The following is a 21984-nucleotide window of genomic DNA, read 5'->3' on the forward strand; positions in this document are numbered from 1 at the left end:
ATGCTACATCGTTTTAGAGAATTGGAGCAGCCGTTTTTGATTTTCTGGGCGGTGTTACCGGTGATAAACGTTTTGTTTCGTTACTGTCTTTAATGCAAAAGAGTCGTGGCCTGGGATGGGTAAAGTGGAGAGCAAACTATATTGAAGGCAAGGCGGTGACATAGTGAAGGATGGCAAAAACACCAGCTCACTCTGGTTTATTACACCACCTTATAATTAACCCCTTGTCCCGTATGCCGTTTAGGCGAACATGGGCATAGAAAACGTGTTCACCAAGTACCCGACTTGTCAGTTCCAGTTTAGCCATGGTACAGTGCTATTCTGGCTGCCAACAGACGAACTGGATCTCTAGTCTTTGTTCATCTGAGACTGACAGCGGCCTAGCAAGCTAAATTATTTGACATTTAAAAAGATTTCGTTTCACGCTTTACCACGCTGGGTATTTCTGCGTTTGTCAAGATATACAACTTGTCTAGACATTTAAAGAATAGCTGCCCAACTAAAAGTTAATGTTGGCTGGCTTGCTAACAGTCTAGCTACAAAGCTGCCACCTTTTTCGTGTCTCGTCGACTTCCGCTGTTTTGGAAGGCATTGTTTTTCTGCACTTACTACTAGTATTTTTACTTTTTTTTTTACCCGACAATATTTCATCTAACCAAGATAGGCGGCTCGGGAGCTAAGATGTCGAACCGTGTGGTCTGCAGAGAAGCAAGTCACGCCGGCAGCTGGTACACCGCCTCAGGTAGCTGCTACTCTGAGCGGCTAGCATAGCTAGCCTGTTGGCAGAACTGGGGGACCAGTCTGATAGCTAACTAGCTGGCTGTTTGGGCATGTTTTTAACATGTCAGGCCAGGGAATACAAGCTACGATCTCAATGTCAACATACATTAATAGTTTGCTAACGTAAGCTATCTAACATTCGATAACTGTTTCCCTGCGTCGGCTAGTATAGCGAGTACAAAGGCAGGCAGTTGAGTTGTCTCATTTTGCTAGCAAGCTAACAACGTTAGCCTATTCAATTCGCTAGCACTAGCTAGCCAGAAGGTACCTATTTTTTGTTCAACAAGGGTTCTGTGGTTCCGTGAATTAACTTGAAACATTTGAACCAAATACAACGTCAAGAGGTTGTTCTCTAACCAAGCAAGATTGCTGTTTAGCATTGGTTAGCTAGCCAAGATCCCGTCCTAATATAATCAGTCCATTTGCTGGAACAAAACTGATATCAACATTTATTTTGTGCTTCTTAAACATATTGGCTACTACTATCGAAAACAAATGCATAGTAATTTGCAATGCAAGCCACACGTTTGAATGGGATATTCAGTTTCAGGGTAGTCAAAAGATACCATAGAAGACTCTCAAACTAATAAGCTTAAGGGTAGGTAGCTTGCTAAAATAAACATCCAAAGATGCCCTACATGGTTGTTGAAGCTTGTTTAGCACCATTATTATCCTTATACGGTCGGTGGTGGAGATGATTAGTCAAAAATAAGCAAAACCCTGCTATGTAACCGCACCATCATCAAGCCAGCCAGTCCTCTACGATTGCTGTAGCTAATCGCAAACATCCAACATGGCTCTAAAGTGTGTAGTCAGATCTACTGTGTGTTGTCTCTGGCAGACAGTAGTCAAGCTAATAGCTGACCCTCTGTTTTGACTTGTTTGTTCAGGACGCCCCCCCCCACCACCATAGAACAAAGGACTGGGTAGGGCAGCACATTGAAGGTTCATGGTGCTCCCCCTCCCCCTCTCACTAGCTAGCTTCCTCTGTTTAGCCAAGCCAAGCAAGCCAGCCAGTTTATCCCTCCTAAGCCAGGCATGCTGTACGTCACATCCTTCACATTTTGTCCTCAAAATTGCATGGAATCAGCAGGCTATGCCTTTCCATTAGGACCAGTCTATTGATTATCGAGTTCATGTATTTTTACATCTTGTTTTCATTTATGTGTTGCCATGCCTGTTAATCAGTAGATGCATCTAAACTTCACACATTCTTTTTTTATCCTGGGGTTGATAAGTGCTGTCTGTTAGACTAGCAGCCTCATATGGCGTAGGAAGATGTCAGGATCAACATAAGTGTCAAAAGAACAAACTCCTCTCCCAGGTAGGTAGCCTATCCAATTGGCCCGGCCTGGTTAACCCCAGATAACAAGCAGAGACCTTGAGTCCCAGAGGCTAGAAAACATTGTCAGCATTCCACATTGTGTGTGGAAATGGACCCACGCTGTCATTGAAGGGTATGGTCCAGATTGACCAGCTCTTTAAAGTGTCCATGGAAAGGACAGGCCTCAAAGCTGAGGGCTGCCAGAAGCCTTGCAAGCCTGGGCTTAGGTGACAACTGGGTCGTCCCCCATGCTTTCCACGCAGGTGTGGAGGAGGGATGGGAAATCTCTCAGGGAACACTCACTGTGTTTCTCACTTGTGTGTTCATACCGCAGATGTCGACCTCTTACCTTAAGGTCATATACGTTGTCTTCTCGCTGAGCTGAAAATAAAACCACTACTTGTTCATTGTCATTAATCAGTGCTGTCATGATGAGTCATGACAGTTCTCTTTCACAGTACTCCGCAGAGTACCAGGAGAGTACCATGTCAGATGTCCTGTATCTGGGCAGAGCAAAGCTGATAATATAAGATAAAGGATGTCTCACCGGGTTCTAATTATCTTGTAATGGTATAAATTAATCAGAAGATACTGACATTATTCTTCTGTGCCCAACACCTTGAAGTATTCCAGCTAGGGGTAATGTATTCTCAAAGAGGCAATTTACAAAACATCCTTTGTTCTTTCTCTCTTTTTTTCTCTCCAGGGTCCCAGCTGAATGCACAATTAGAAGGCTGGTTGTCTCAAGCACAATCCACAATCAGACCTGCTAGAGCCATCATAGCCCCGTATGTAATCATGGTGTCATGGGAGGATAACCCCCAGAACAGGTTATCTTGGCTATTGCAATCATGTCTTTGTCAGACCGTTCATTCCTTCCCTGCTCTGTTTTCAGCCATGCTGGATATACCTATTGTGGTGCTTGCGCAGCACATGCTTACAAGCAAGTTGACCCTTCTGTCACGTAAGTAATTGTATTGTACCTCTTCTGAAACACACCTGTAAACAAACCTAGGGCTGGGTATCCACAAGGACCTTACGGTACGATGCGTATCACGATACAATACACGGGTCATGGTACGATACATATCGCGATATATGTATCACGCTACAATACATATTGCGATACATTGTGAAACTACATAATTTACTGACAATTTTAAAATACAGCTGAAAATACAACTCCATCCCCTGCTCCCTGGACGTTATCCTGAGGGCGGAGGGAATGTAAGGACATTATAAATCCATTTAAAACATGAATAATGTATCTGACTGAATTCTATCCTTCATTTTCTATATCTATTCCCTGTCTTGTTCTGTATATTTATCTTGTGCAAAAAAAGAAAAAGAAAAAGAAAAAAAAAAGAGACTATCAATACTGTACTGCAGTATCACAGGAACAAATATTGTGATGTATTGCTTTATTGATTTTATTGCCCAGCCCTAATTAAACCTATCAGTGAATTTCATGAAACTACCTTTGAATGTCACCGAATTGGATTGTAACACACATTTTGTTTTCTACATCTTCCCTTATGAATCTTAGATATTGTTGTCTAGTTCCCAAAGGCGGCCCCGACCCCCAGCTCAGATAGCGCTGTTGTCAGTGTGCAGGCGAGCATTGTGTGCGTGAGGTAAAGTCCTGTTGCTCCTCCAGTCGCAGGGTGTTCATCCTGGGACCCTCGCACCACGTGCCCCTCTCCCGCTGCGCCCTCTCTCCTGCAGAGGTCTACAGAACGCCGCTGTACGACCTGAGGATCGACCAGAAGGGTAAGGAAAAATAGAGTTCCGCACACCAGATGGCTCCCATTAAAAAGGGATTTTTTTTGTGCAAAATTAAAGTGACGTTTGGAGCACAATGGCTCTTCCTCAGATCAAAAGGGTACTCTTCTTTTAATTTTTTTTTATAATAAAATAAAATAAAAAATTCACATTGAGGCTAAGGTGTTAATTTAAAGCTTGCAATTGTTGGTCCCTGTTGAAGAAGGGGCGTTATATGTGTGGTTCAGTGTTGAGTGTAGTATAACACAGTAGCCCGTATTACTGTAATATGGAGGTTGGATCTCAGTCTCGCCGTCGAGTGGCTTCCTTGGTCAGGAAATTGGCACAGCGCTCAAGATTCTACCACAGATGTGCAGGGCTCAAACACAATACAGAGGGGGGGCTCTTTAAAACACTCCCCCAGAGACCACAGCTTCCCCCTGTCACTGTTATTAAAGCCATTCTCTCCCTGATAAGGCTGACTGTTGCCAAGGTCTCATCAAAGATGCTTGCTCTTAAAAAAGTGCCTGTCTGAAATAATGCCTTGGTTGCCCAAGAGGAACAGTTAATATGTGCAAAGTTTAGCTGATGCTCTTGCCTATTTTACAGTTTATGCTGACCTCTGGAAAACCGGGATGTTTGAGCGGATGAGTCTGCAGACGGATGAAGACGAGCACAGTATTGAAATGCACTTGCCTTACACTGCTAAAGCCATGGAGAGGTAAGACCCAGGCCAGCTGTAGAGCCAATTGAGCTAACATTGCTATAGGCTTACAACATGGACTATCCTCTGATCATGTGACGTCTTGGTGCAGATATGCATAATTGATAAATCCTTCTGTTGACTTGGCAGGATTATTTATGAATTTAGCTTAACAAATGCAGGCGTCTTCCGGAGTGTGTGTGATCTGTACTGTAGTAGACTTGTGTGACCCCGTCCAACTGATGCAATAGAATAACATCTAAACGTCACAGTGTGTTGAGTGAACTCACCAGTATTGGTATTTTGGGTATTGGTATTTTCTATTTGCACTGTTTTTTTTTTTTTTTTTTTTACAGTTTTGCACTGTCATGTCTTTACACTGTCATGTCCCATCCTGCACCCTTTCCTCGTCTACAACAGCGTACGCCTTAACCCTCGTCACATTCCTAGTATGTGTGAACCATATACATGGAGAATAAACTGACCTTGAGTCAGTCTTCAGGAGAGTACAGGGCGGTGTGGCCGGTTTAGTCCATCTGACCACATCATCATCATCGTCATCACCATGCAGGAGGCTGTCGTGTAAAATAATTTACTAGGTCTTAGGTCAAATTCCAAGAAATAAATCTAAGTCCAGATTGGTTTCAAAGGTCCAAAATAACTTCAGAGTCCGAGAAGAAAAAACAACTGGAGGCACAAAGAGTCCAAATGCGATTTGACTTTAATGCTTTTCAGAAACAAACAGCATGTAAGTCGGAGCTTCCCCGGGAAAGAACAACTTTTCCCTTTGTCTACTTGCCCTTTATAGTCTTATCTACAAACACTCCCCTCCACCCTTGACCACATCCCATTTTCCTTGCTGGTTCAGCAAATAACTCATGTCCATATATGTCCTACATCCGTGCCCCCCCCCCTCCCAGCTTCCTGGGTGAAGGACTGTCTGCCTTTTGAGAGGAAATGGGGCCCTTCCGGAATCTCAACTGCCCCCCCCCACAGGAGGAGGAGGAGAAAATACTTATAATTCTCTGCATAAATCAGCACTATTCTCTGGCTGCTTTGGGAGGAGATGAGGGGAAGAGAAGGAATTCAACAGGAAGAGGAAAAGAGACCGTACTGCTGTACTCTGTGCTCTGCAGAGTCAGCATTATATCTCTGGCTGTTTTGGGCCTGGCTACTTGGCAGGAGGTGAGGAAGGAGAAAAGAGTATCTTGATTCAGTGGGGACATTCCATTCTCTACACATCCGTTTTCCCGGTGGCTACATCTGGTGGTGACTTTTTATCTACTATCCCTCATGAGCAGCTGGTTATGTAGAACAAGATTACAATATCATGACATGATTAAAATGCAGGGGAGCTAAATCAAATTAAATCACAACATTCCCCACTTTGTGACTTTAAAACTTAGTCACATTCAGACCCAAAATTTCCAATATTACTTAGTAAATATTTCAACATAAACAACAACTCCTAGATATGAAAGTACGGTTATAGACCGCACGTATACGCAGCTCGGCTGGACGACCCGAACAACATTCCCCTCCCTTGCTCACACATGTTTTATCAGTCTCCTGACCATAGAGATCCTGCTCAATTCGGCAAAGTTTGTTCTACATATCTTCAGCTATATTACAAGACCTTATGTAGGTGTATGGTTTACACAACACACAGATAGAGTAAAAACACAGTACACAGTACAAGCCACATCACCATTAACTGAACACGGCTAATTGGATAGTTACTTCACCTATAGCAATCACCTTCTACCAGTTCTCCTTAAGTAAATTAACACAAGGGGATGTTCCGCAGGTTTGAGTTCCTAAAACCCCACCATTGCCCAACATAATACCGCCCTTGTGTATTAACATAACTCAGTCTGCGAGAAACTTTATAAACCACTAAGCCCTTGTAACTGAGGTTCTAATACTTATCACTGGATAAACACCACTTCATCCTTTTGTTTGTCTTATTTGGAAATGGTTATGGCCGAACAGCACTTTGAGTGCAGGAACAGTAGTACAAAAAGACAGTCTCAAAACATCAATAAAAACTGAAAACTATTTCTAGAACATTAGTTACATTATGTTCTTGATGGTTATAATGTTGATTGCATAGTGACCAAGTCTACTTACTACAGTGGTATACATTACTTCAGATCACTTTACAAGTATTATTGTGGGGTACATTTGATTATACATGCTATATTGATCCCACATAACACCCTACGCAGGGCCTCTCTTCAGTAGTTGACTGGGATGCTCCTCAGCAGCTCACACCTCGTCGAGCCTGCTTCCTAGGGCATCCATTCTGGCGATGAGGTAGAACAAGTGACGGCGGTTTTCCTCCACGATTTGCCTCGTGCTGAGCCTCCTCCCGGGCGTCATCGTGGGGATAGACTGATCCTGATAATATCTGATGCGACGCTGGCCCGCACGGCGCAGACGGCGCATCTCTGATTTATCCTGACGGGCGGGCAGCTTATCAACAAGTTTTTTGAACCTGGCCAACGGCATTCTACCCAGGCGCTCCTCTGTGCTAGGGGTGCAGGGAAACCATGACAGATCCATGTCCTCCTCTGAGGAAATGTAGCTGTTGTTCTCCGACCAGTTGCGTGACCTGGAGCGCTCTGGGGGTGTGGCCAGCGGCTCCACCTCGATGGGACCAAACGGGCTTTGGGGTACCACCACTCTAGGCGTGCCCTGCATGTCTACTCTTCCCTTGATGGTGCTTCTGCTGAGATGAGTGATGATGCTGCTACTGGCACCTGGGAGTGACCATTCCTTTTGAGGGACGGGAGTCATCATCGATGACCGGGGAGCAGACTGCGGGGTTTTGAACCGGGTGGGTGAATTAGCTGGTGTAGTGGATGGCCAGAGTGTCGCGCGGTGTCTCTTGAAGGCTGAATCAGGGGTCATCGGGCACATCTCGAGGGTTGGAGGACCGGTAGGTTCAGGGTGTTGCACGGCGTATCTCATAGGCAGGAGGATTGGTTGGTGGTCCTGGGACAGCTGCATCTTCCTCCCAGGCTACACGACCTGTGGGGGGTTATGAAGTAGGCCCAGGGGGTACACTGCTCTATCTCTACATGGGGCATCTCATCTAACACTCTAGACCCGTGCGTGACCCTCCTGAGAGTCATCCTGACCTGTGGGGAACTGGCCTTGCCTAGGGGCCCTATGGGTTGCCAGGACTGCTGATTCCCCATGAATTAGACGCTAATTGTGGATGGGGGTATTCTATATTACCTGCTGCCCATCGGTTGCGGTAGGAGGCAGATGGTAGTGGTACACTCGTCGAACCCTAATAGGGATATTAGAGGCTTTTTACTGCGGCTGCACGATATTGACAGAAACATACATTGCCGCTATACACTTTTTTCCAATATATTTGGCGATATGTAAAACCCGGCGTGGGACGCTCCCGATTGGTTTTAGTCATCTTCTTTTATCTTGCTAATTGCTACCTGTGCTGTCGCCAGGCTTTTTACTACATCAGCCTTTCGGTAGCCGAAACAATGCCAAATGTCAGACGTTGACTTTCTTTCAACCACTAAATCCGCTCTATCTATATTTTATTTTGTTCGGATATGCTGTCTGATTTGAATATTTTCTGCTATTCTCGGCTGTTCTATGTTATTCTTTTATGCATTATAACCGTCAAAACACAATTTCCAAACGGTCAGAGTAGAGAGATAGAAAAACCCAGCTGGTAGGTTACTGAAAGAATGAATACTGCGGAAATTTAGTCTATTGACTTTGTTTTTGTTTTTTTTTGAATTCTCACTACATGGCAGAAGAAAAATAGCTTTTAGAGTAGCCTACCATCTGCTCGTTTTACACTTCCCTGACTGCGCACCCAAATCTCTGCTTGATTCCCAGCATTCTGAATACTACTCTGACCATGATTCCCCCAAAGTGTCGTCCATTATCAGAACTACAGAATTATTTGCCACTGACCTAGCATCTAGTCCTGGCGTGGGTAAGGGATGTGCGCAGCGACTACTTTTATTGACGATTAGACGGTGATTTTATAACTGATAACACGACTAGTCAAAAACAAGATTCTCAAGTTTCTACAACACGCTTGAGTATTGGAATTTAGTCATACTATATTGTTGCACATATTTCTGTCACGTCTTGACTCAAACAAATTATTCGGCTATTACTCAAACAAATTATTCGGCTACTTTAATTAATATAAGCACACTTTAGTGGCAATGTGCCGTGCTGCTAACCATTGAATAGCATACAGCGAAATACTATAATATTAAAGACTCGGAGGCCCAATGAATTGTTGGGCCTACATTTGTGCTTGTTAGTCTTCTGGCCTAGGCAATAGGCCTATTGATTTCTCCTTTTTTCCTTTTTGTCATGCACATTGGTGCTGGACCTAATACAATTGTGGTGACTCACTAACACATTTATTTTCATTACGATTTTAAACAAGAAAAAATCTCTACTGTACCCGCCAAGAAAAAAATCTCTACTGTACCCGCCATATACTGTTTCACCTCCCCCCTGGCGCAATGGTCAATACCATGCGCATCTCTAATTACACACCAGAATTGACTGTCCACGTGGACTCGAATGGAAACTAATGCATTCGAGAGGTCTACACTTGTGAACCATTTAGCATTTTTAACTCTCCACTCTGTCAGTTCTTCAGGCCCCGCACCTTTTTTCCCTGAAAGATAGGTGTGCGCACCTGGTTGCCCATGGGTAACTCACTGATTACTCCTTTCTTAAGCAAAGCTTTAAACACAGGCCTAATTGCCCTCCATGCTTCAGGCTTGACCGGGTATTGTTTCAGACAAGGGCGATACTTCCACCTGGGTGAAACAACAACCGGTGGGGCCAAATTCACTAAACCCCACATCATATTTCCCTGTTGTTCACAGATCTGGGAGGGTAGCCAGACGCTCCTCATCTCCCAGTTCTGTGCACAATCTGACAAATCACTTCGTTACATTTGACAACAAAACAGACGCTCTTAGCTGCGTCAAAGGTAACTTCACATAATTCTTTAAACAGGCAGTCACTCCCCACTTGCTTGAACATTTGTACATGGGGGAGGATTGATGAGTTGCACCACCAATCGTCTGGTATCACATGACACCCTCGTATCCATGGCCCCAAATCGCACCATTGATCCTTTGGCGCTTCACTAGAGACACATGAGGAGAAGAATCAGGCATGTTAAATAGACCCTTCTGGGTTTCAGTCAATTTAACAGAAGCGGCACAATTGGCTCCATGCCGACAAGTAGCTCAAACTTAACGCTGTCTCCATCTGCTCCTCCTCCCACCTTTCCTCAAATCTGCTCTCCCTTCCCTCGTGCACATGAGCCGGTGCACCTTATAACATAAGCTCAGTGTCTCCCCTAAGCGTGTGCGTGCATGAGAGAGCAAATCAGTGGTAGGAGAAGTGATCAACCATTAATATACATACAGTGGCTGTTTTTCTCTAGGCCCTCTCTGACTCGTGGACAGTTTTTAAGTCTTTAACTTTTCAGTACCAGGCCCACTGGGGTCGGTATAATGTGACGCTCAAATGCCTAAATTAATTCCCTCTCCACCAGGTTATTTGAACCTACACTAGCAAACTTGCACCTCATTTTAGGATGATACTTTAAGCTTTCTTTGTTAATGAGTTATGATGCCCGCTCCTGTGTCCACTAAAAATGACACCATTTCACCATTTCACTTAGGTTTACTCCCGGTAACGAGCTTATTAGTTGTGGTGTATTTTGGGCATCGCACCCTGTGAGTGGTGTAAGCAATGCTTCTAAATCAGTGATTCTATTCTGCACTAATACTTGTGTATCAGGGGAAAATGGAACGAACTCACCCCCATCGCCTCGTGCCGCCCGCCAGTGCCCCTCCTCCCGTGTTTTTGATTCCTTGCGTCTGCTTGCCGGGTGCCACATCTTTGCATTTGGGTTGTTTGCCGGTCAGTAGCGATGGCGCTGCTCCTGGCCTCCCTCAAAGTTCTCCGGGCATTCATTCTTCCAGTGTCCAAATTTACCACATAGTGCACACAGAGAGTTTTATGGGGTCTTCCTGGCCCTCATTGTTTTGTCTTGAAGATGTCTCCGCTCTGGTTCTGCTGTCTGTCTCTTGTTCTGTTATTACTATTGCTGTGTCGTTCCATGTTATGTTGTGCCGTGAGCTATTAGATACATTGGATTTCCCCAAGGGGATTCATAAAGTATCTTTCTATCTATATCGGTCGTGGAACGCTCCATCAAACTTTCCCCCACACTCCTGCCGGTTGGGCAGCGTCAGTGCTCGCTTCATGATTTCTGCTGCTGTGTAGGATCTCCGTACACGTTCGGCACCTCTATCATTTGGAAACCGTCCAGCCTGGATTGATTCAGTGGGCTGGTAGGCTGTCCCCCTCCTGGTTTGAGCTGTGGAGGGTTGAGGCGTCACTGTCACACTACTCCCGTGGCTGCTGTAATTCTCAGTCTCTGTCTGTATGGCCGCTCGTCTGGGCGTCAGATTTTCAGCCAAGAATGTTCGTATCTGTTCAACAATGTCTGATGTAGCCCCTCCATGGGTCACCTTTGTGACATCTTGGGCTGACCCCACTAGTGACAATGCCAGCATTTGATGACGTGCGGTTGCACGTAGCTTTTCTGGTTTTGGCACACCACGCTGGGGCCCCCCCCGTCTGGCCAGTGGAAGGTCTGTGACTGCATCTGTCGGAGTTGCGCTCCTGACCCTCCTGCTCCGTCTCCTCGCTGGTGTGGATGTGTGCTGTGGGTGTGGTATGGTGGTGGTAGGGTGGCGTCCTGCTGCGCTGGTGGAGGGTAGCTGGCCTTGGACCGGTCTTGTGGCACGGCAGTAGGCGGGAAAGGGCACTGCAGGCTGGCATCTGCGGATGAGAGAAAGTGCACCCCATCCCCGTTTTCTTTTTTCCCACTGCTGCTTACCTTGCCTAGTTCTTGCCTGCTCTTTCCACTTCCTGAACATCTTCGTCTTCCTCCTTATCTACTCTCTTAGTTATTCCCTGTTTATTTATTTATTTATTTTTCGCTCATGCTTATTGCTTTCTCTCTCAAAATTGTGTGTTATAACTTTATAAGGCTCGCTTTGCCTCCCTCTCCTCAATGGTCAATTTTGCTCTCAATTTTGGGAGTTTATGGCCCAATTAATTTTACTGTAAGAAACAGAGAGTGGTGGTGCAGAACAGAGTAAACAAACAATTTATATGCTGAGATTGTGCACTGTATGTAAATTCACCCTCGACCATCTCAATCTATGAACCCAGGACCACGTTCCCAGATAGTCCATAGGCACATGAAAACAAATAGAAAATATAGCTACAAGCAGCAATAACGGGGCTAAGCGCGACTCACGCATCAAAGCCAACAAGCGAAACATGCCATAGCCACATTGGAGCTATGCATATAAGTGTCTGTGTCTTCTGACCAGGGAAATCAGGTTAAATTCATGCAACAGCATCATCATCATCATCATACAACTGCAATCACATTCAATTCATCTGAAGGCGTCAAACGAGTGTCAGGTCCTTTCAAGCATCTCATTACATTAATTATATTTTGGGACCTATTTGTCTACATGTCTACAGGCCACATGGTTATTCTCCAGGCCTTCCACCTGCCTGGAAGTCACACATTTACCATCAAGTCTCAGTGTGGGGATAGCTTGATAATTCAACTATCTGTGAACCACACTCACAACTCTTATTTCTCTCTAAACCTAACATTTCTCAGAAGAATGCCCCCCTACACTTGGTGTGTTTAGGCTACGTAGTCTATGTGCTACTGCGCTCTCTCAGGATGAATTGTTTAGGCTAAAAGCTACTACCCTCTCCCTGGTTGAAGTGTGTAAGCTATAGACCACTCCCCTCTTCCCAGGCTTAAGGTTACTAGCCTATCCATTGATGAAGTGGGTAGAATGTAGGCTACTACCCTCTCCATGGGTGGAAGTATGTAGGCCATAGCTGATAATAACTGTTGTGGGGGGTTGCAATTGTATCAATTGACAACAACGCTTATATCAATATCAAAATAGAATCTGATGCTTTTGCGTCCAATTAGAAAGTTGTAGGGCATGCCATGAACTACCCAAACAAGCAATATAAACCCCATCTAGCCACAAGGGGTGCCACAGCAATCAATTGTGTTTCAGCCATTTTTAAGCATTTTGGCTTGTTGTAGCGCCCCCCTGTGGCCAATCTGCGTCACATTTCTCCAACCTGCCTTAAGATATGCTCTGGTACTGTTGTACCAGGAATTGGAAAAATTGGCCTGGCGGTTAGGCCTAAACAGGAAGTGAGCTCTCTAGCGCCCTCTGCAATTTTCATTGCCTCATAGTGGCTGTTCAATTCATATTTTCCAACTTTTGCCGAGATGGAATTGTAGATATTCAATGCTAGATTACATCTACTGAGATTCATGTAGATTGATAAAACTCCCTAGGAGGAGATAGATTTTAAGCGTTTTACAATAAATTAAAATCACAGAAATCTACATAACCTGAAGTTACGGGTTCTTGAGGCAAATTTGTTCACCATAATTAGACTCAAATGTGTTTAAAGTGTCATGCCTCTAGCTCAAAGGGGGATAAGTTATGGCTGTTCAAAGTTTGCATTTTACGCCTTTTTGGCCAATTCATGTGAGACTTGCTTCACGGCTACAGGCCCTAAGCCTCTACCAATGGGGCCAGCCATAGGCTCCCATGGCAGATGAATAATAATAACACTAACAATTACAATAGGTGCCTCGCACCTTCGTGCTTGGCCCCTAAATAATAATAACTAAAACAAACAAGCAGATAATTCAACACAAGGAAGTCCTACACTTGATCAGCTTGTAAATCAACTAGTTCATACTGTCCTCGATGTGCCGTGTCGGTGGTCGGAGTACAGTTGACCATTCTGATCTCCTTTTCTGGAATCAGAAACAGTACAAAGACAATACAGGAAAATAGTTTCCTTACACAGAATTGAATGCTTCTCATGTTATTTAACATATGCAAATCGCTTCAATACCCCCGCGTGGAAATATCCATTCATCTCTCATTTATTCTACTTCATAATTTGTTCTTATCCCAACAAAATAATGTGAATGACTCTAACTATAGAAGTCACTACTTTCATATTGATAACATTCTCACAAACGTTTTGCAACAATACAGAGAAACTTGAGTAGACTAATGTCAGGACTTACAACACAAGATAAAGACTGGAGCTGCAAGACGCATGATTCATCATGAAATGCCCACATATTTCCTGATCACGTGTCACATGACTTGAACCCGACTAGAGTAACTATTTCATAATAAAAGTATGTTTCACATAGAACATGTCAGTTCTGACAAAACAAAACAAAATACAGACTAATATTCAGTACCTCGCTTTCCTTGTGAAAACGGTTATTACAACAACCACGTTGAAATTCCTATACTGCAGTTTTATTATTATTTTTGGTTTAGTTAGTTTAGTTTGTTAGTTAGTTAGTTAGTTAGTTTACAGTAGGCTTATAGACACCAGTGCCTCTAAGGTAGCCTACTATACTAAAGACCCAAAATATTAAACCCCAACAGTTTAACAAACAGTAGAACAAACAATAAAACAAACAACCAATAGAACAAATGTTCAAATATTTTCTTGGTGCATTTTATATATATTTATTAATACTTGTTTCTATTGAAATGCTGGGTGGGGCGGAGGACTGGAGCACCGGGCCGTCCCTCTCGTTACTCAGCCGCTGTGAATCCGGTGAGTGTTGAAAGCCGCTTAATTAGCGGGGTGATCAGTCTGACGGTGCCGCGCGTCTCGCCGCCCCTCGCCCGGACCAGCATTCCTTGTTAGGGACATCAAATTGTAATGGATTCCTTTGAAAGGGTAATAACCTCAAAACCACACTGGTGAACTTTGAAATAGGAAGAAAACTATATATCCCAAAATAAGAAATGCTCTGGCCAGAGGACACTTCAGAACAGACACCAGGTTGCATCTGAGGAGAAGTGCAAAGAAATTGTTAGTCAGTGATAGTTTTCTTATATAGTAGACAATTTCGAAATTTAAAAATCAACCGTGTAACGAACGCTCTTTCATCTAGGCTACTTGGCACGGTAGTCTATCCTGGTCTTTATCACCTAAAAATCAAGCATGAGGCAAAAACAAAACATAAAATTATTTTATTCTACTGAAAAATCTTGTCTCTACCCCTCTCATACCAGGCACGAGTGTGTGTGTGTGTGTGTGTGTATATGTGATTATATTGTGAATGTGTGTCTGTGTCTTTTCTTTTTTCCACTGCTTTCTAAGAGAAGTTTCTCTGTATAATACTTTTAATGTCTTATGTAAAGCACCTTGAATTGCCCTGTGGCTGAAATGTGCTATATAAATAAACTTGCCTTGCCCTGTATTGTGTACGTGTGCGTGTGTATGTGTGTGCTTGTAAGAGGGTACATGTGTGTGTGTGTGTGTGTGTGTGTGCTTTGTAAGAGGGCACATGTGTGTGTGTGTGCTTGTAAGAATGTTTGTGTGTGTTGTCAGTGTGTGAGAGGACGTGTAGGGTGAGTGTGTGAGAGGGAGGGTGCGTGTGTGTAAATGTGTGTTTGTATTGAGTGTGTGCGTGTGTGATGTATGCTCTGTGTTGTATGAGTGAGTGTGGTGTGCGTGTGTGTGTGGGAGTACTTGCTGTGTAGGTGTGTGTATGTTGTGGAATGTGTGTCTGGTTTAAGCGTGTGTGTGTGTGTGTGTGTGCGTGGTGAGTTTAGCGTATAGGGTGTGTGTATGTATGTGTGTGTGGCGTGCTCGTAGGAGGGTGCGTGTGTGTGTGTGGTGATTTTAGCGTATAGGGTGTGTGTATGTGTGTGTGTGTGGTGTGAGTGTGTGAGAGGGCATGTAGGGTGAGTGTATGAGAGTGAATGTGTGTCTGTATTGAGTGTGTGCGTGTGTGATGTATGCTCTGTGTTGTATGAGTGAGTATGGTGTGCGTGTGTGTGTGGGAGTACTTGCTGTGTAGGTGTGTGTATGTTGTGGAATGTGTGTCTGGTTTAAGCGTGTGTGTGTGTGTGTGTGTGTGGTGATTTACTGTAGGCTACGTGCGTGCGGGTGTGTGTGTGTGTCTTGTGGACTGAACTCGCTTTATGTGATGAGGGCTGGGACAGAGAGAGAGATTAAACAAATCAAAGAACTTTCATTTACAGCAACAGAATAACCAGAGACCAAACCACTGCGACGATGCAAATAAAGTGCCTGCTCTCCAGTATTATATACGCTCAACAGCTTGTTTTTGCTTATGGTGCCTGTTGCTTGGTTTTTTTTTTTTAGTCCATCCTGTCACGGCCGCTATTCCTTTTTCTACTTTGTGAATTTATTTCATGATGGCTGGGCCCCACGTGGGCCGTGATCCTCACTTCACTGTCTTTTCTTATCTGCTTAAATTTATGGGCTACCGATACATGAAAGCCTGTTGGGCCCTTTACAATAGTAAATTACGGCCTCGCTATTCTGAACTCAATAGTAACACTTATTTATAAACTACATACGGTTTTAAATCATAGAACCACTCGCTACACTTTTTAGGTAAAGAAAAACAACCCACAACCCAAAATTATTCTATTCTCACAATACATCGCGACTCTCATACTATTTTACTCCGCCGGCATACTTATTTACACTTATTTACAAATACTTCTCTGATCAGATTTATTGCCCTCTCGGCAGCGCGTCGCCTACTGTAAGAGCACACACAGGCCCTTTTTAGCTACTCACACAGGTAACTTCTTATCTTAGTTACTCAAACAGGTAACTTCTTAAACGTGTACACACAGACACTTTTAATCTTAGTTACTCAAACAGGTAACTTTTTAAACGTGTACACACAGACACTATTAATCTTAGTTACTCAAACAGGTAACTTTTTAAACGTGTACACACAGACACTATTTATCTTTTAACCAAACGTCAGAGGAGGAATTTAAACCTGACTAGGCTAATTTATTCCTCAAAAGTATCAATCCTACAAATGTATCTCTCGTACTATTTCAACATACTGTAACTCTGGCTGTACTATACATTTCTCAACACTGGTGTTACGGTACTCAAGAATTATTAGCCTGTGCATGGCTGAGCTAGTCATGCAAAAAGCCAACTGCTATTCATTCACACTTTCCGCTCACACATGCAGAGCACATAAAGCACAAAGCATAAAGCATAAAACACATACGACATTTATGACAAACGATCGCATAGGATTCTCGGTGCCTTTGATGTTTTAAATGGACCAAATCTGATAAACATGATTTAAAGTAAGATTTATTCTAGATTCTTTGAAGAGGGGCGTTTTAATTACCTGCAGCCCGGGCGGATCTTGACCACGTCAAACACACGTTAAAATGAATTAGCAGACTTTATAAATGGCTCTGCCTTACCTTGTAATTTAGGGCCCTGTGTGTCTGACGCGGACAGGTCCGTGTCCTGGCGTAGGGTAGTGGATGCCTCCTCCTCCTGGATTCTGGCTCGCCATTTGTCGTGTAAAATAATTTACTAGGTCTTAGGTCAAATTCCAAGAAATAAATCTAAGTCCAGATTGGTTTCAAAGGTCCAAAATAACTTCAGAGTCCGAGAAGAAAAAACAACTGGAGGCACAAAGAGTCCAAATGCGATTTGACTTTAATGCTTTTCAGAAACAAACAGCATGTAAGTCGGAGCTTCCCCGGGAAAGAACAACTTTTCCCTTTGTCTACTTGCCCTTTATAGTCTTATCTACAAACACTCCCCTCCACCCTTGACCACATCCCATTTTCCTTGCTGGTTCAGCAAATAACTCATGTCCATATATGTCCTACATCCGTGCCCCCCCCCCTCCCAGCTTCCTGGGTGAAGGACTGTCTGCCTTTTGAGAGGAAATGGGGCCCTTCCGGAATCTCAACTGCCCCCCCCCACAGGAGGAGGAGGAGAAAATACTTATAATTCTCTGCATAAATCAGCACTATTCTCTGGCTGCTTTGGGAGGAGATGAGGGGAAGAGAAGGAATTCAACAGGAAGAGGAAAAGAGACCGTACTGCTGTACTCTGTGCTCTGCAGAGTCAGCATTATATCTCTGGCTGTTTTGGGCCTGGCTACTTGGCAGGAGGTGAGGAAGGAGAAAAGAGTATCTTGATTCAGTGGGGACATTCCATTCTCTACACATCCGTTTTCCCGGTGGCTACATCTGGTGGTGACTTTTTATCTACTATCCCTCATGAGCAGCTGGTTATGTAGAACAAGATTACAATATCATGACATGATTAAAATGCAGGGGAGCTAAATCAAATTAAATCACAACAAGGCCAGACAGACATTATTGACCCTCAGCTCTCCGTTTTTTTCTCTTCAATCCCCCTCCTGCAGCGATGACCAGATCAGATCTGTTTACAATGTGTGGAGGGAGGCTCTACTAATTAGTTTTCTCTGATGCAGCCCCTGTGATTAACGAACCAGCCATTAACGCTGACAAATTATCTTTTTTTCCCCCACACCTCGTAAACAGAATGTGTTGTGACAGCAAAGTGATGTGTTGCCCTATGGGTGACTTGACGATCCATTGCTCTGGTTGATTTGTCTCCCCTGTCGCAGCCATAAAGATGAGTTCAGCATCGTCCCTGTGCTGGTGGGGGCCCTGAGCGAGTCCAAGGAGCAGGAGTATGGGATGCTGCTCAGCAAGTACCTGGCTGACCCCTCCAACCTCTTCATCATCTCCTCCGACTTCTGCCACTGGGGTAGGTACCGAGGACCACTGTCAGATGTGACGTCAGCGGAGAGAAATCTCCTGTCTCTAGAGAGAACCTTTAATATGGAAACTCCATACCCCCCCCCCCCCCCCCCCCCCAAAAAAAAAAAAAACACAGTTTGAAGTGAAAATGTTTTTGTATTCTATGATTCATTGTATCGAGTTCTCTCCTTGCAATAATGAGAAAAAATCACACTTGAGAGCCACCCCTTTCTCTTGCTGACCTTTCCCCCTGAAGGTCAAAGGTTCCGTTACACGTACTACGACGAAGCTCAAGGAGAGATCTACAGATCCATCGAACACCTTGACAAAATGGTGAGCCCGTCTTCTGGAGGTTGTCGCACCCTTGCAGGTCCTGGAGCTGTCCAGGCACCTCGGGCGGAGTAGCAGACTGCTATGCACTTTGGTTAACAAACGACTGACCCCACCACCCTCATTTTGTTTGAGTGCATCAATATTTAAAAAGAAGTTTTAATATTTCAGTACATCCCAGAACTGGTTTGAATACCTATGATAATTTAAGGCACAAAAGTTCAGGACGTGCTAGATTAAACACACCACTCAAGTAATTCAAAATATTTTATTAAATACCAATTTGACCCCGGTGTGATATTTTCAGCTTGACTATAAAACATTTAGTTCTCCGTTCGAGAGACTGTGAAAAGTACTGTGCTCTCCTCTCTCTGCAGGGTATGGGCATTATAGAACAGTTGGACCCTACGTCTTTCACCAATTACTTGAAGAAATACCACAACACCATCTGTGGGCGCCATCCCATCGGAGTGCTGCTAAATGTGAGTATGATATAATGGAACATGCAGCTGTGTGTGTGTGCGTGCGTGCGTGCATGTGAAGGAAAGGGAAGGTGGGGGTTGTGTGCGTGCGTGTGGGTCGGCCTCCATCACACTCGTTTCCAGTGACCACCGATGATGATGATGATGATGATTGTGTGTGTGGTGGGGGGGGGGGGGGGGGTTGCATTTGCTGAGTGTTTCTGGTTTGTGTTTGACAGGCGGTGTCTGAGCTGAGGAAGAGTGGGTTGGAGATGAACTTTTCTTTCCTGAACTACGCCCAGTCGAGCGAGTGCAGGAACTGGCAGGACAGCTCAGTGAGCTACGCCGCCGGGGCGCTCATTGTTCATTGAGGTCAGCTTACCAGGGGACGATGTAGCTCCGCCCCCGCCGCGCTGACCCTCGACCTTCTATCGCCATAACCCGACCTGGACACCCACCCCCCCACTCCCCAACAGTGCCCTATCTTTACAGGAAGGGCCCAGACACTCACAGCCAATATATACAACACTTTAACCATCAGTCTCTTTCCCCTGTCCCCGCCCCCACAGTCTCTCCCCACCAGCCCCTGGTTGAAGTGAGCCTCAGAGCTTTTGTTTGAAGTGCAGTAGCAGTTTGAGATGCAGTTTGCTGGGATGGAGGGCAGGGAGAAGGCCTTGGAGCAGGGCTGGACGGGGTCTTGCAAGGACTTAGTTTTGTTATTTTCCTGAGCGAGAATTTATGGAATTTATGAGAAAAAAAAGTTTAAATAATGTAAAAGCACTCTTTGCAGACCTGTGCTGATGTATGCCTCAGAAAAGGAATATAATAAAACTGCACATATAAATGCAAAATAAATCAAGAATATTTTACTTAAATGATATCAGACAAGGATTGAAATGGTTGTTTTGACTGATTACTGCAGTACTAGTTATATATCCTGGGTAAACCCTGAGAATAGCATCATAGGTAGGGTAGCTACAACCGTTCAACATAATATGCCTACTGATGTAGCTAATGAAGGGCTGCATACAACTAAGTTCACTAACCCTCTGCTGTACAATACCAAAAAACTTATTTTTAATTATTATTACTCACATATAAGTTTATTAAAATATTATCTTTTCCTCTTATATTTAGTTCCTGTTTTCCCTGAATATATGGTTTTGTAGTTTTTAACATGTATTTACAGGCAGTGTGGTGGTACTTCTGAACGCAGTGTGGTCCTACGTGCTCCAAAGCCATTTAGTTAGACCAAGAGTTCTGAATGACTAACACGTGGATTCCAAAATAAATACTAGCAGCAATGAATTAATGTTTAGATGTGGTGTTTATGCTTTAGTGGGTACCGGAGTAGGGCAATCAGGACTGTTCTCATGAGAGCTAAATATTTAGGGAGGCGCAGACAGAGACAACACTTTACTTGAATTATGCCTCATGATGCATCTAGCAGCACCTAACCACAAACACTTTATTTTGTTAACTAGCTCAATATTTGTGACTTAAGATGATTTAAGACTTAAGTATCAGTTCAAGGTGCCTCCTTGGAATGGAGTGCTGGTCAGCTAGATGGGTACAAACGTGGCCCTGCTCCTGTCCCCTTCCTTCTCTCTGGCCATGCTTGTAAAACCTTGTCCGTTTGGGCTTGAGCGAGGCAACCCTAGGCGCCGCCACCATGATCTACAATACTACCAAAACGGGCACAAACCTCCCGCTTGCCTACTTGATGTGCCAGGCAAATTCAAGGGAAACTAGGAAAACATGACACACTGTGCTATTGTGCCTTGGATCACTGTTGCACATATATACATTTAAGACATGTTTTTTTGTGTTGAGTCTTATGTAGAATATGTACCTCTTTTTTGTTAGGTTTTTCCAAATGTAACTCACCTACTAGTGCCCAGTGTCTCCAGTACACTCACTGCAGGAGTGTTTGACCTGTCCTGATATGTTGGGCCCTCTTATGTCTGGAATGGTACCAGCCGTTATCTCCCTCTGCAGACGACTGTTCCGTTATCCCCCACCTCAGTCGACCCCTAGTGTGAGACAAAGCTCTCGCTGTCCCTATTCTCAATGCTTGTTATTGTTTCCTATGTTGCTTATGTCTTACTGTTAGTATTACTTTTTGATGTATCTTTATTTTTCTGTTGCATAGAGAATGAAAGTTCACAAAGTCACAAACCTCCATAGCGAAGTATACTTCAGTGCTCCCAAAAAGGAGTTTTCTAATCTCAGGTTCCACTGATTTAAGCATCACAAAATGCTCTCCAGATAAGATGTAGGATTCATGTTACAAAAAAAGAGTAAAATTTACTGAAAATGAAGTCTTCTCTTGTGTTCTCTTGTGTCTCACTCATTAACCTCTGGAGCTTGTCCAGAAAGCTGCCGCTCGCCTGATGTTCAACCACCCCAAGTTCTCCCAAACAACTTCCCTTATCCGCCCTCTGCTCTGGCTCCCAGTAGCAGCTCGCATGCAATGCAACAGCTCCCTCCTACCTCCAGGCCTTGGTCAAACTCCACACCCCCTCCCGACCGCTACGCTCTGCTACCTCGGGGGGATTGACTGCCCCGTCACTCCGAGGCCCCTGCGGTCGATCGACACGGTCAAGGCTCTTCTCTGTCCTGGCCGTACAGTGGTGGAATGAACTGCCCACTGACGTCGCTCAAAACTCACCTCTTCAAGAATTAATACCAGGGGTCAGTTGCATAAAGCTAGATTAAGACTAGTCTAAATCGTATATTCTAAAACTAGATTAGTCCAATTAAGATTGCCTGTTGCATAAATATGTCTGATTTATTTTGAGATCATAAAGTTAGACACCACCTTGTCTAAACTTAAAGGAAATGCTCGTTTTTGACAACCTGGACCTTATTTACGACATATTATAAGACGTT

At 44.1% G+C, this 21984-nt stretch overlaps 1 protein-coding gene across 1 annotated transcript; it reads left to right on the forward strand.

Annotated features, from left to right (window-relative positions):
- Positions 1-338: 338 nt before the first annotated feature.
- Positions 339-21269, forward strand: memo1 (mediator of cell motility 1). The gene is made up of 9 exons (XM_084461487.1): positions 339-742; positions 2811-2892; positions 3000-3068; positions 3762-3874; positions 4475-4586; positions 18166-18308; positions 18558-18634; positions 19009-19113; positions 19332-21269. Exons 1-9 carry the CDS (start codon positions 682-684, stop codon positions 19461-19463), a joined length of 894 nt encoding a protein of 297 aa, XP_084317613.1. The 5' UTR covers positions 339-681; the 3' UTR covers positions 19464-21269.
- Positions 21270-21984: the final 715 nt, after the last annotated feature.

The sequence above is a fragment of the Borostomias antarcticus genome (genome assembly GCF_949987555.1).
Source record: "Borostomias antarcticus genome assembly, chromosome: 2".
NCBI lineage: Eukaryota > Metazoa > Chordata > Actinopteri > Stomiiformes > Stomiidae > Borostomias > Borostomias antarcticus.